Source organism: Pseudophryne corroboree, chromosome 3 (genome assembly GCF_028390025.1).
Source record: "Pseudophryne corroboree isolate aPseCor3 chromosome 3, aPseCor3.hap2, whole genome shotgun sequence".
In the NCBI taxonomy this organism is placed as follows: Eukaryota; Metazoa; Chordata; class Amphibia; order Anura; family Myobatrachidae; genus Pseudophryne; species Pseudophryne corroboree.
In genome coordinates, this window is record NC_086446.1 from 806,472,745 (window position 1) to 806,485,532 (window position 12,788).

Below are 12,788 nucleotides of genomic sequence, written 5' to 3' on the forward strand. Positions count from 1 at the left end.
CAGGTCATGTTTTCCAGGTCAACCAGCAGGTGCACAGGGGTATTCATTACTCACTGACACATTTAAAAAGATCTGCAGGTGGAGCTGATTATATCACTTGTGATTCTCAGGCCCATTTTTGTGGCTTTGTCGCAGAAAACATCCGTATTCAGGGCTAACCACAACTTCTCCACCCGCTCACTTCTATACTCTTTTCACTGCTTAGTACATCTCCCTGTAAGTGGCTTTGTTGTTGATTGGTCATTGTATCATTCAGCTGTGGTACATTATGTATAATTCAGTGTTATCTGCGCATTAATGCTGATAAAGGTGTAATCTGTTCATACTCTCCAGAGGGCGCAGCGAGCAATTTCTGGTAATGCTCCACTGACAAGTAATAGCGCCAACGTCACTAGACAGACAGGTCCCGGACGCAGCTTCTGTGACTGCAGATGGCGCAATCCTCAGCGTGAGGACAATACTGAGCCCCACGCCAGGTGATCACTCTGCAGCGCGGGGGTGATGCCGCAATCTCTGGGGAATTACCACTGCTGGGCCGCCAGTGAGCTGCTTCATAGGCATTGGTCATACAAGTGTGAGATAAGTGACCACGGCTTCTCGGACATCTTACCAGTGCTCGTGGAAGTCAAAGGTCACGTATGTGAGGTTCGGGCAGTTGAACATTAAGACCTGCTTCAGATAAGCATCCCCGATGATCTTTTCCCGGCCTGTCTGGTCCACCAGATTAAGAAGAACCTGCAAACGTCAACAAGACAGAATGGATAGGAGAGGTGACCGAAAGCCGACATAGGAAACACTGGAGCGGAACCCACCTGCTTCTTGTAGACTTCCAGCTCCTGATTAAAATGCAAGCAGAAGTACGGGTTGGTTTCTGTCTCACCTAGAGAGAGGAAATGCACAATTACTGTGACCAGTAACGAGAATCCCTGTAATATCCGTCCACCAGCACTCTCCCCGCCGCACTCTGCTTTATATAATCACTATAATGTCCAGACACCAGCACTCTGCCCTATATAATCACTATAATGTCCAGACACCAGCACTCTGCTCTATATAATCACTATAATGTCCAGACACCAGCACTCTGCCCTGCCACACTCTGCTCTATATAATCACTATAATGTCCAGACACCAGCACTCTGCTCTATATAATCACTATAATGTCCAGACACCAGCACTCTGCCCTGCCGCACTCTGCTCTATATAATCACTATAATGTCCAGACACCAGCACTCTGCTCTATATAATCACTATAATGTCCAGACACCAGCACTCTGCCCTGCCGCACTCTGCTCTATATAATCACTATAATGTCCAGACACCAGCACTCTGCCCTGCCGCACTCTGCTCTATATAATCACTATAATGTCCAGACACCAGCACTCTCCCCTGCCGCACTCTGCTCTATATAATCACTATAATATCCAGACACCAGCACTCTGCCCTGCCGCACTCTGCTCTATATAATCACTATAATGTCTAGACACCAGCACTCTGCCCTGCCGCACTCTGCTCTATATAATCACTATAATATCCAGACACCAGCACTCTGCCCTGCAGCACTCTGCTCTATATAATCACTACTATAATGTCCAGACACCAGCACTCTGCCCTGCCGCACTCTGCTCTATATAATCACTATAATGTCCAGACACCAGCACTCTCCCCTGCCGCACTCTGCTCTATATAATCACTATAATATCCAGACACCAGCACTCTGCCCTGCCGCACTCTGCTCTATATAATCACTATAATGTCTAGACACCAGCACTCTGCCCTGCCGCACTCTGCTCTATATAATCACTATAATATCCAGACACCAGCACTCTGCCCTGCCGCACTCTGCTCTATATAATCACTATAATATCCAGACACCAGCACTCTGCCCTGCAGCACTCTGCTCTATATAATCACTATAATGTCCAGACACCAGCACTCTGCCCTGCCGCACTCTGCTCTATATAATCACTATAATGTCCAGACACCAGCACTCTGCCCTGCCGCACTCTGCTCTATATAATCACTATAATGTCCAGACACCAGCACTCTGCCCTGTAGCACTCTGCTCTATATAATCACTATAATGTCCAGACACCAGCACTCTGCCCTGCCGCACTCTGCTCTATATAATCACTATAATGTCCAGACACCAGCACTCTGCTCTATATAATCACTATAATGGCCAGACACCAGCACTCTGTCCTGCCGCACTCTGCTCTATATAATCACTATAATGTCCAGACACCAGCACTCTGCCCTGCCGCACTCTGCTCTATATAATCACTATAATGTCCAGACACCAGCACTCTGTCCTGCCGCACTCTGCTCTATATAATCACTATAATCTCCAGACACCAGCACTCTGCCCTGCCGCACTCTGCTCTATATAATCACTATAATGTCCAGACACCAGCACTCTGCTCTATATAATCACTATAATGTCCAGACACCAGCACTCTGTCCTGCCGCACTCTGCTCTATATAATCACTATAATGTCCAGACACCAGCACTCTGTCCTGCCGCACTCTGCTCTATATAATCACTATAATGTCCAGACACCAGCACTCTGCCCTGCCGCACTCTGCTCTATATAATCACTATAATGTCCAGACACCAGCACTCTGCTCTATATAATCACTATAATGTCCAGACACCAGCACTCTGTCCTGCCGCACTCTGCTCTATATAATCACTATAATGTCCAGACACCAGCACTCTGCCCTGCCGCACTCTGCTCTATATAATCACTATAATGTCCAGACACCAGCACTCTGCCCTGCCGCACTCTGCTCTATATAATCACTATAATGTCCAGACACCAGCACTCTGCCCTGCCGCACTCTGCTCTATATAATCACTATAATGTCCAGACACCAGCACTCTGCCCTGCCGCACTCTGCTCTATATAATCACTATAATATCCAGACACCAGCACTTTGCCCTGCCGCACTCTGCTCTATATAATCACTATAATGTCCAGACACCAGCACTCTGCCCTGCCGCACTCTGCTCTATATAATCACTATAATGTCCAGACACCAGCACTCTCCCCTGCCGCACTCTGCTCTATATAATCACTATAATATCCAGACACCAGCACTCTGCCCTGCCGCACTCTGCTCTATATAATCACTATAATATCCAGACACTAGCACTCTGCCCCGCCGCACTCTGCTCTATATAATCACTATAATATCCAGACACCAGCACTCTGCCCTGCCGCACTCTGCTCTATATAATCACTATAATATCCAGACACCAGCACTCTGCCCTGCCGCACTCTGCTCTATATAATCACTATAATGTCTAGACACCAGCACTCTGCCCTGCCGCACTCTGCTCTATATAATCACTATAATGTCCAGACACCAGCACTCTGCTCTATATAATCACTATAATGTCCAGACACCAGCACTCTGTCCTGCCGCACTCTGCTCTATATAATCACTATAATGTCCAGACACCAGCACTCTGTCCTGCCGCACTCTGCTCTATATAATCACTATAATGTCCAGACACCAGCACTCTGCTCTATATAATCACTATAATGGCCAGACACCAGCACTCTGTCCTGCCGCACTCTGCTCTATTTAATCACTATAATGTCCAGACACCGGCACTCTGCCCTGCCGCACTCTGCTCTATATAATCACTATAATGTCCAGACACCAGCACTCTGTCCTGCCGCACTCTGCTCTATATAATCACTATAATGTCCAGACACCAGCACTCTGTCCTGCCGCACTCTGCTCTATATAATCACTATAATGTCCAGACACCAGCACTCTGCCCTGCCGCACTCTGCTCTATATAATCACTATAATGTCCAGACACCAGCACTCTGCTCTATATAATCACTATAATGTCCAGACACCAGCACTCTGTCCTGCCGCACTCTGCTCTATATAATCACTATAATGTCCAGACACCAGCACTCTGCCCTGCCGCACTCTGCTCTATATAATCACTATAATGTCCAGACACCAGCACTCTGCCCTGACGCACTCTGCTCTATATAATCACTATAATGTCCAGACACCAGCACTCTGCCCTGCCGCACTCTGCTCTATATAATCACTATAATATCCAGACACCAGCACTCTGCCCTGCCGCACTCTGCTCTATATAATCACTATAATATCCAGACACTAGCACTCTGCCCCGCCGCACTCTGCTCTATATAATCACTATAATATCCAGACACCAGCACTCTGTCCTGCCGCACTCTGCTCTATATAATCACTATAATATCCAGACACCAGCACTCTGCGTGTAATAGACGCCTCCTGCTGCGCTGTCACTGCTGCATATAATAGACGCCTCCTGCTGCGCTGTCACTGCTGCATATAATAGACGCCTCCTGCTGCGCTGTCACTGCTGCATATAATAGACGCCTCCTGCTGCGCTGTCACTGCTGCATATAATAGACGCCTCCTGCTGCGCTGTCACTGCTGTGTATAATAGACGCCTCCTGCTGCGCTGTCACTGCTGCGTATAATAGACGCCTCCTGCTGCGCTGTCACTGCTGCGTGTAATAGACGCCTCCTGCTGCGCTGTCACTGCTGTGTATAATAGACGCCTCCTGCTGCGCTGTCACTGCTGCATATAATAGACGCCTCCTGCTGCGCTGTCACTGCTGTGTATAATAGACGCCTCCTGCTGCGCTGTCACTGCTGCATATAATAGACGCCTCCTGCTGCGCTGTCACTGCTGCGTGTAATAGACGCCTCCTGCTGCGCTGTCACTGCTGTGTGTAATAGACGCCTCCTGCTGCGCTGTCACTGCTGCATATAATAGACGCCTCCTGCTGCGCTGTCACTGCTGTGTGTAATAGACGCCTCCTGCTGCGCTGTCACTGCTGCATATAATAGACGCCTCCTGCTGCGCTGTCACTGCTGCATATAATAGACGCCTCCTGCTGCGCTGTCACTGCTGCATATAATAGACGCCTCCTGCTGCGCTGTCACTGCTGTGTATAATAGACGCCTCCTGCTGCGCTGTCACTGCTGCGTATAATAGACGCCTCCTGCTGCGCTGTCACTGCTGCGTGTAATAGACGCCTCCTGCTGCGCTGTCACTGCTGTGTATAATAGACGCCTCCTGCTGCGCTGTCACTGCTGCATATAATAGACGCCTCCTGCTGCGCTGTCACTGCTGTGTATAATAGACGCCTCCTGCTGCGCTGTCACTGCTGCATATAATAGACGCCTCCTGCTGCGCTGTCACTGCTGCGTGTAATAGACGCCTCCTGCTGCGCTGTCACTGCTGTGTGTAATAGACGCCTCCTGCTGCGCTGTCACTGCTGCATATAATAGACGCCTCCTGCTGCGCTGTCACTGCTGTGTGTAATAGACGCCTCCTGCTGCGCTGTCACTGCTGCATATAATAGACGCCTCCTGCTGCGCTGTCACTGCTGCATATAATAGACGCCTCCTGCTGCGCTGTCACTGCTGTGTGTAATAGACGCCTCCTGCTGCGCTGTCACTGCTGCATATAATAGACGCCTCCTGCTGCGCTGTCACTGCTGTGTGTAATAGACGCCTCCTGCTGCGCTGTCACTGCTGCGTGTAATAGACGCCTCCTGCTGCGCTGTCACTGCTGCATATAATAGACGCCTCCTGCTGCGCTGTCACTGCTGCATATAATAGACGCCTCCTGCTGCGCTGTCACTGCTGTGTGTAATAGACGCCTCCTGCTGCGCTGTCACTGCTGCATATAATAGACGCCTCCTGCTGCGCTGTCACTGCTGTGTGTAATAGACGCCTCCTGCTGCGCTGTCACTGCTGCATATAATAGACGCCTCCTGCTGCGCTGTCACTGCTGCGTGTAATAGACGCCTCCTGCTGCGCTGTCACTGCTGCATATAATAGACGCCTCCTGCTGCGCTGTCACTGCTGCGTGTAATAGACGCCTCCTGCTGCGCTGTCACTGCTGCATATAATAGACGCCTCCTGCTGCGCTGTCACTGCTGTGTGTAATAGACGCCTCCTGCTGCGCTGTCACTGCTGCGTGTAATAGACGCCTCCTGCTGCGCTGTCACTGCTGCATATAATAGACGCCTCCTGCTGCGCTGTCACTGCTGCGTGTAATAGACGCCTCCTGCTGCGCTGTCACTGCTGCATATAATAGACGCCTCCTGCTGCGCTGTCACTGCTGTGTATAATAGACGCCTCCTGCTGCGCTGTCACTGCTGTGTGTAATAGACGCCTCCTGCTGCGCTGTCACTGCTGTGTGTAATAGACGCCTCCTGCTGCGCTGTCACTGCTGCGTGTAATAGACGCCTCCTGCTGCGCTGTCACTGCTGCGTGTAATAGACGCCTCCTGCTGCGCTGTCACTGCTGCGTGTAATAGACGCCTCCTGCTGCGCTGTCACTGCTGCGTGTAATAGACGCCTCCTGCTGCGCTGTCACTGCTGCGTGTAATAGACGCCTCCTGCTGCGCTGTCACTGCTGCATATAATAGACGCCTCCTGCTGCGCTGTCACTGCTGTGTATAATAGACGCCTCCTGCTGCGCTGTCACTGCTGTGTGTAATAGACGCCTCCTGCTGCGCTGTCACTGCTGCGTGTAATAGACGCCTCCTGCTGCGCTGTCACTGCTGCATATAATAGACGCCTCCTGCTGCGCTGTCACTGCTGCATATAATAGACGCCTCCTGCTGCGCTGTCACTGCTGCATATAATAGACGCCTCCTGCTGCGCTGTCACTGCTGTGTATAATAGACGCCTCCTGCTGCGCTGTCACTGCTGCATATAATAGACGCCTCCTGCTGCGCTGTCACTGCTGTGTGTAATAGACGCCTCCTGCTGCGCTGTCACTGCTGCATATAATAGACGCCTCCTGCTGCGCTGTCACTGCTGCATATAATAGACGCCTCCTGCTGCGCTGTCACTGCTGCATATAATAGACGCCTCCTGCTGCGCTGTCACTGCTGCGTGTAATAGACGCCTCCTGCTGCGCTGTCACTGCTGTGTGTAATAGACGCCTCCTGCTGCGCTGTCACTGCTGCATATAATAGACGCCTCCTGCTGCGCTGTCACTGCTGCATATAATAGACGCCTCCTGCTGCGCTGTCACTGCTGCATATAATAGACGCCTCCTGCTGCGCTGTCACTGCTGCGTGTAATAGACGCCTCCTGCTGCGCTGTCACTGCTGCGTGTAATAGACGCCTCCTGCTGCGCTGTCACTGCTGTGTGTAATAGACGCCTCCTGCTGCGCTGTCACTGCTGCTGTATAATAGACGCCTCCTGCTGCGCTGTCACTGCTGCATATAATAGACGCCTCCTGCTGCGCTGTCACTGCTGTGTGTAATAGACGCCTCCTGCTGCGCTGTCACTGCTGCATATAATAGACGCCTCCTGCTGCGCTGTCACTGCTGCATATAATAGACGCCTCCTGCTGCGCTGTCACTGCTGCATATAATAGACGCCTCCTGCTGCGCTGTCACTGCTGCATATAATAGACGCCTCCTGCTGCGCTGTCACTGCTGCATATAATAGACGCCTCCTGCTGCGCTGTCACTGCTGCATATAATAGACGCCTCCTGCTGCGCTGTCACTGCTGCGTGTAATAGACGCCTCCTGCTGCGCTGTCACTGCTGTGTGTAATAGACGCCTCCTGCTGCGCTGTCACTGCTGTGTGTAATAGACGCCTCCTGCTGCGCTGTCACTGCTGCGTGTAATAGACGCCTCCTGCTGCGCTGTCACTGCTGAGTGTAATAGACGCCTCCTGCTGCGCTGTCACTGCTGCATATAATAGACGCCTCCTGCTGCGCTGTCACTGCTGCGTGTAATAGACGCCTCCTGCTGCGCTGTCACTGCTGTGTGTAATAGACGCCTCCTGCTGCGCTGTCACTGCTGCATATAATAGACGCCTCCTGCTGCGCTGTCACTGCTGCATATAATAGACGCCTCCTGCTGCGCTGTCACTGCTGCGTGTAATAGACGCCTCCTGCTGCGCTGTCACTGCTGCATATAATAGACGCCTCCTGCTGCGCTGTCACTGCTGCATATAATAGACGCCTCCTGCTGCGCTGTCACTGCTGTGTATAATAGACGCCTCCTGCTGCGCTGTCACTGCTGCATATAATAGACGCCTCCTGCTGCGCTGTCACTGCTGCATATAATAGACGCCTCCTGCTGCGCTGTCACTGCTGTGTATAATAGACGCCTCCTGCTGCGCTGTCACTGCTGCATATAATAGACGCCTCCTGCTGCGCTGTCACTGCTGCATATAATAGACGCCTCCTGCTGCGCTGTCACTGCTGCGTGTAATAGACGCCTCCTGCTGCGCTGTCACTGCTGCGTGTAATAGACGCCTCCTGCTGCGCTGTCACTGCTGTGTATAATAGACGCCTCCTGCTGCGCTGTCACTGCTGCATATAATAGACGCCTCCTGCTGCGCTGTCACTGCTGTGTATAATAGACGCCTCCTGCTGCGCTGTCACTGCTGCATATAATAGACGCCTCCTGCTGCGCTGTCACTGCTGCATATAATAGACGCCTCCTGCTGCGCTGTCACTGCTGCGTGTAATAGACGCCTCCTGCTGCGCTGTCACTGCTGTGTGTAATAGACGCCTCCTGCTGCGCTGTCACTGCTGCGTGTAATAGACGCCTCCTGCTGCGCTGTCACTGCTGCATATAATAGACGCCTCCTGCTGCGCTGTCACTGCTGCGTGTAATAGACGCCTCCTGCTGCGCTGTCACTGCTGTGTATAATAGACGCCTCCTGCTGCGCTGTCACTGCTGTGTGTAATAGACGCCTCCTGCTGCGCTGTCACTGCTGCGTGTAATAGACGCCTCCTGCTGCGCTGTCACTGCTGCATATAATAGACGCCTCCTGCTGCGCTGTCACTGCTGTGTATAATAGACGCCTCCTGCTGCGCTGTCACTGCTGCGTGTAATAGACGCCTCCTGCTGCGCTGTCACTGCTGCATATAATAGACGCCTCCTGCTGCGCTGTCACTGCTGCGTGTAATAGACGCCTCCTGCTGCGCTGTCACTGCTGCATATAATAGACGCCTCCTGCTGCGCTGTCACTGCTGTGTGTAATAGACGCCTCCTGCTGCGCTGTCACTGCTACATATAATAGACGCCTCCTGCTGCGCTGTCACTGCTGCGTGTAATAGACGCCTCCTGCTGCGCTGTCACTGCTGTGTATAATAGACGCCTCCTGCTGCGCTGTCACTGCTGCATATAATAGACGCCTCCTGCTGCGCTGTCACTGCTGTGTGTAATAGACGCCCTCCTGCTGCGCTGTCACTGCTGCATATAATAGACGCCTCCTGCTGCGCTGTCACTGCTGTGTATAATAGACGCCTCCTGCTGCGCTGTCACTGCTGTGTATAATAGACGCCTCCTGCTGCGCTGTCACTGCTGTGTGTAATAGACGCCTCCTGCTGCGCTGTCACTGCTGTGTGTAATAGACGCCTCCTGCTGCGCTGTCACTGCTGCATATAATAGACGCCTCCTGCTGCGCTGTCACTGCTGCGTGTAATAGACGCCTCCTGCTGCGCTGTCACTGCTGCATATAATAGACGCCTCCTGCTGCGCTGTCACTGCTGTGTATAATAGACGCCTCCTGCTGCGCTGTCACTGCTGCATATAATAGACGCCTCCTGCTGCGCTGTCACTGCTGCGTGTAATAGACGCCTCCTGCTGCGCTGTCACTGCTGCATATAATAGATGCCTCCTGCTGCGCTGTCACTGCTGTGTATAATAGACGCCTCCTGCTGCGCTGTCACTGCTGCGTGTAATAGACGCCTCCTGCTGCGCTGTCACTGCTGCATATAATAGACGCCTCCTGCTGCGCTGTCACTGCTGCATATAATAGACGCCTCCTGCTGCGCTGTCACTGCTGCATATAATAGACGCCTCCTGCTGCGCTGTCACTGCTGCATATAATAGACGCCTCCTGCTGCGCTGTCACTGCTGCATATAATAGACGCCTCCTGCTGCGCTGTCACTGCTGCATATAATAGACGCCTCCTGCTGCGCTGTCACTGCTGCGTGTAATAGACGCCTCCTGCTGCGCTGTCACTGCTGCATATAATAGACGCCTCCTGCTGCGCTGTCACTGCTGCGTGTAATAGACGCCTCCTGCTGCGCTGTCACTGCTGCGTGTAATAGACGCCTCCTGCTGCGCTGTCACTGCTGCGTGTAATAGACGCCTCCTGCTGCGCTGTCACTGCTGCATATAATAGACGCCTCCTGCTGCGCTGTCACTGCTGTGTGTAATAGACGCCTCCTGCTGCGCTGTCACTGCTGCGTGTAATAGACGCCTCCTGCTGCGCTGTCACTGCTGTGTATAATAGACGCCTCCTGCTGCGCTGTCACTGCTGCGTGTAATAGACGCCTCCTGCTGCGCTGTCACTGCTGCATATAATAGACGCCTCCTGCTGCGCTGTCACTGCTGCATATAATAGACGCCTCCTGCTGCGCTGTCACTGCTGCATATAATAGACGCCTCCTGCTGCGCTGTCACTGCTGCGTGTAATAGACGCCTCCTGCTGCGCTGTCACTGCTGCATATAATAGACGCCTCCTGCTGCGCTGTCACTGCTGCATATAATAGACGCCTCCTGCTGCGCTGTCACTGCTGCGTGTAATAGACGCCTCCTGCTGCGCTGTCACTGCTGTGTGTAATAGACGCCTCCTGCTGCGCTGTCACTGCTGTGTGTAATAGACGCCTCCTGCTGCGGTCACTGCTGCGTGTAATAGACGCCTCCTGCTGCGCTGTCACTGCTGCGTGTAATAGACGCCTCCTGCTGCGCTGTCACTGCTGCATATAATAGACGCCTCCTGCTGCGCTGTCACTGCTGTGTGTAATAGACGCCTCCTGCTGCGCTGTCACTGCTGCATATAATAGACGCCTCCTGCTGCGCTGTCACTGCTGCGTGTAATAGACGCCTCCTGCTGCGCTGTCACTGCTGCGTGTAATAGACGCCTCCTGCTGCGCTGTCACTGCTGCATATAATAGACGCCTCCTGCTGCGCTGTCACTGCTGTGTGTAATAGACGCCTCCTGCTGCGCTGTCACTGCTGCATATAATAGACACCTCCTGCTGCGCTGTCACTGCTGCATATAATAGACGCCTCCTGCTGCGCTGTCACTGCTGCGTGTAATAGACGCCTCCTGCTGCGCTGTCACTGCTGTGTGTAATAGACGCCTCCTGCTGCGCTGTCACTGCTGCGTGTAATAGACGCCTCCTGCTGCGCTGTCACTGCTGCGTGTAATAGACGCCTCCTGCTGTGCTGTCACTGCTGCATATAATAGACGCCTCCTGCTGCGCTGTCACTGCTGCATATAATAGACGCCTCCTGCTGCGCTGTCACTGCTGCGTGTAATAGACGCCTCCTGCTGCGCTGTCACTGCTGCATATAATAGACGCCTCCTGCTGCGCTGTCACTGCTGCATATAATAGACGCCTCCTGCTGCGCTGTCACTGCTGCATATAATAGACGCCTCCTGCTGCGCTGTCACTGCTGCGTGTAATAGACGCCTCCTGCTGCGCTGTCACTGCTGCATATAATAGACGCCTCCTGCTGCGCTGTCACTGCTGTGTGTAATAGACGCCTCCTGCTGCGCTGTCACTGCTGCGTGTAATAGACGCCTCCTGCTGCGCTGTCACTGCTGTGTGTAATAGACGCCTCCTGCTGCGCTGTCACTGCTGTGTGTAATAGACGCCTCCTGCTGCGCTGTCACTGCTGCGTGTAATAGACGCCTCCTGCTGCGCTGTCACTGCTGTGTATAATAGACGCCTCCTGCTGCGCTGTCACTGCTGCATATAATAGACGCCTCCTGCTGCGCTGTCACTGCTGCATATAATAGACGCCTCCTGCTGCGCTGTCACTGCTGTGTGTAATAGACGCCTCCTGCTGCGCTGTCACTGCTGCGTGTAATAGACGCCTCCTGCTGCGCTGTCACTGCTGCATATAATAGACGCCTCCTGCTGCGCTGTCACTGCTGCATATAATAGACGCCTCCTGCTGCGCTGTCACTGCTGTGTGTAATAGACGCCTCCTGCTGCGCTGTCACTGCTGCGTGTAATAGACGCCTCCTGCTGCACTGTCACTGCTGCATATAATAGACGCCTCCTGCTGCGCTGTCACTGCTGTGTATAATAGACGCCTCCTGCTGCGCTGTCACTGCTGTGTGTAATAGACGCCTCCTGCTGCGCTGTCACTGCTGTGTGTAATAGACGCCTCCTGCTGCGCTGTCACTGCTGCATATAATAGACGCCTCCTGCTGCGCTGTCACTGCTGCGTGTAATAGACGCCTCCTGCTGCGCTGTCACTGCTGCATATAATAGACGCCTCCTGCTGCGCTGTCACTGCTGTGTGTAATAGACGCCTCCTGCTGCGCTGTCACTGCTGCATATAATAGACGCCTCCTGCTGCGCTGTCACTGCTGCGTGTAATAGACGCCTCCTGCTGCGCTGTCACTGCTGCGTGTAATAGACGCCTCCTGCTGCGCTGTCACTGCTGTGTGTAATAGACGCCTCCTGCTGCGCTGTCACTGCTGCATATAATAGACGCCTCCTGCTGCGCTGTCACTGCTGCGTGTAATAGACGCCTCCTGCTGCGCTGTCACTGCTGTGTATAATAGACGCCTCCTGCTGCGCTGTCACTGCTGTGTGTAATAGACGCCTCCTGCTGCGCTGTCACTGCTGCATATAATAGACGCCTCCTGCTGCGCTGTCACTGCTGTGTATAATAGACGCCTCCTGCTGCGCTGTCACTGCTGTGTGTAATAGACGCCTCCTGCTGCGCTGTCACTGCTGCGTATAAT

At 53.0% G+C, this 12,788-nt stretch overlaps 1 protein-coding gene across 1 annotated transcript in view; it reads right to left on the minus strand.

Moving 5' to 3' along the window:
- The window catches only part of INPP5F (inositol polyphosphate-5-phosphatase F), a 277,691-nt gene that overhangs the window by 136,753 nt on the left and 128,150 nt on the right, over nt 1-12,788 (minus strand). Inside the window, exons 9-10 of the mRNA XM_063962697.1 lie at nt 813-880; nt 611-735 (exon numbers count right to left, since the gene is read on the minus strand). Of these exons, the coding sequence (XP_063818767.1) occupies nt 611-735; nt 813-880 (193 nt within the window). The remainder of the gene's footprint in view (nt 1-610; nt 736-812; nt 881-12,788) is intronic.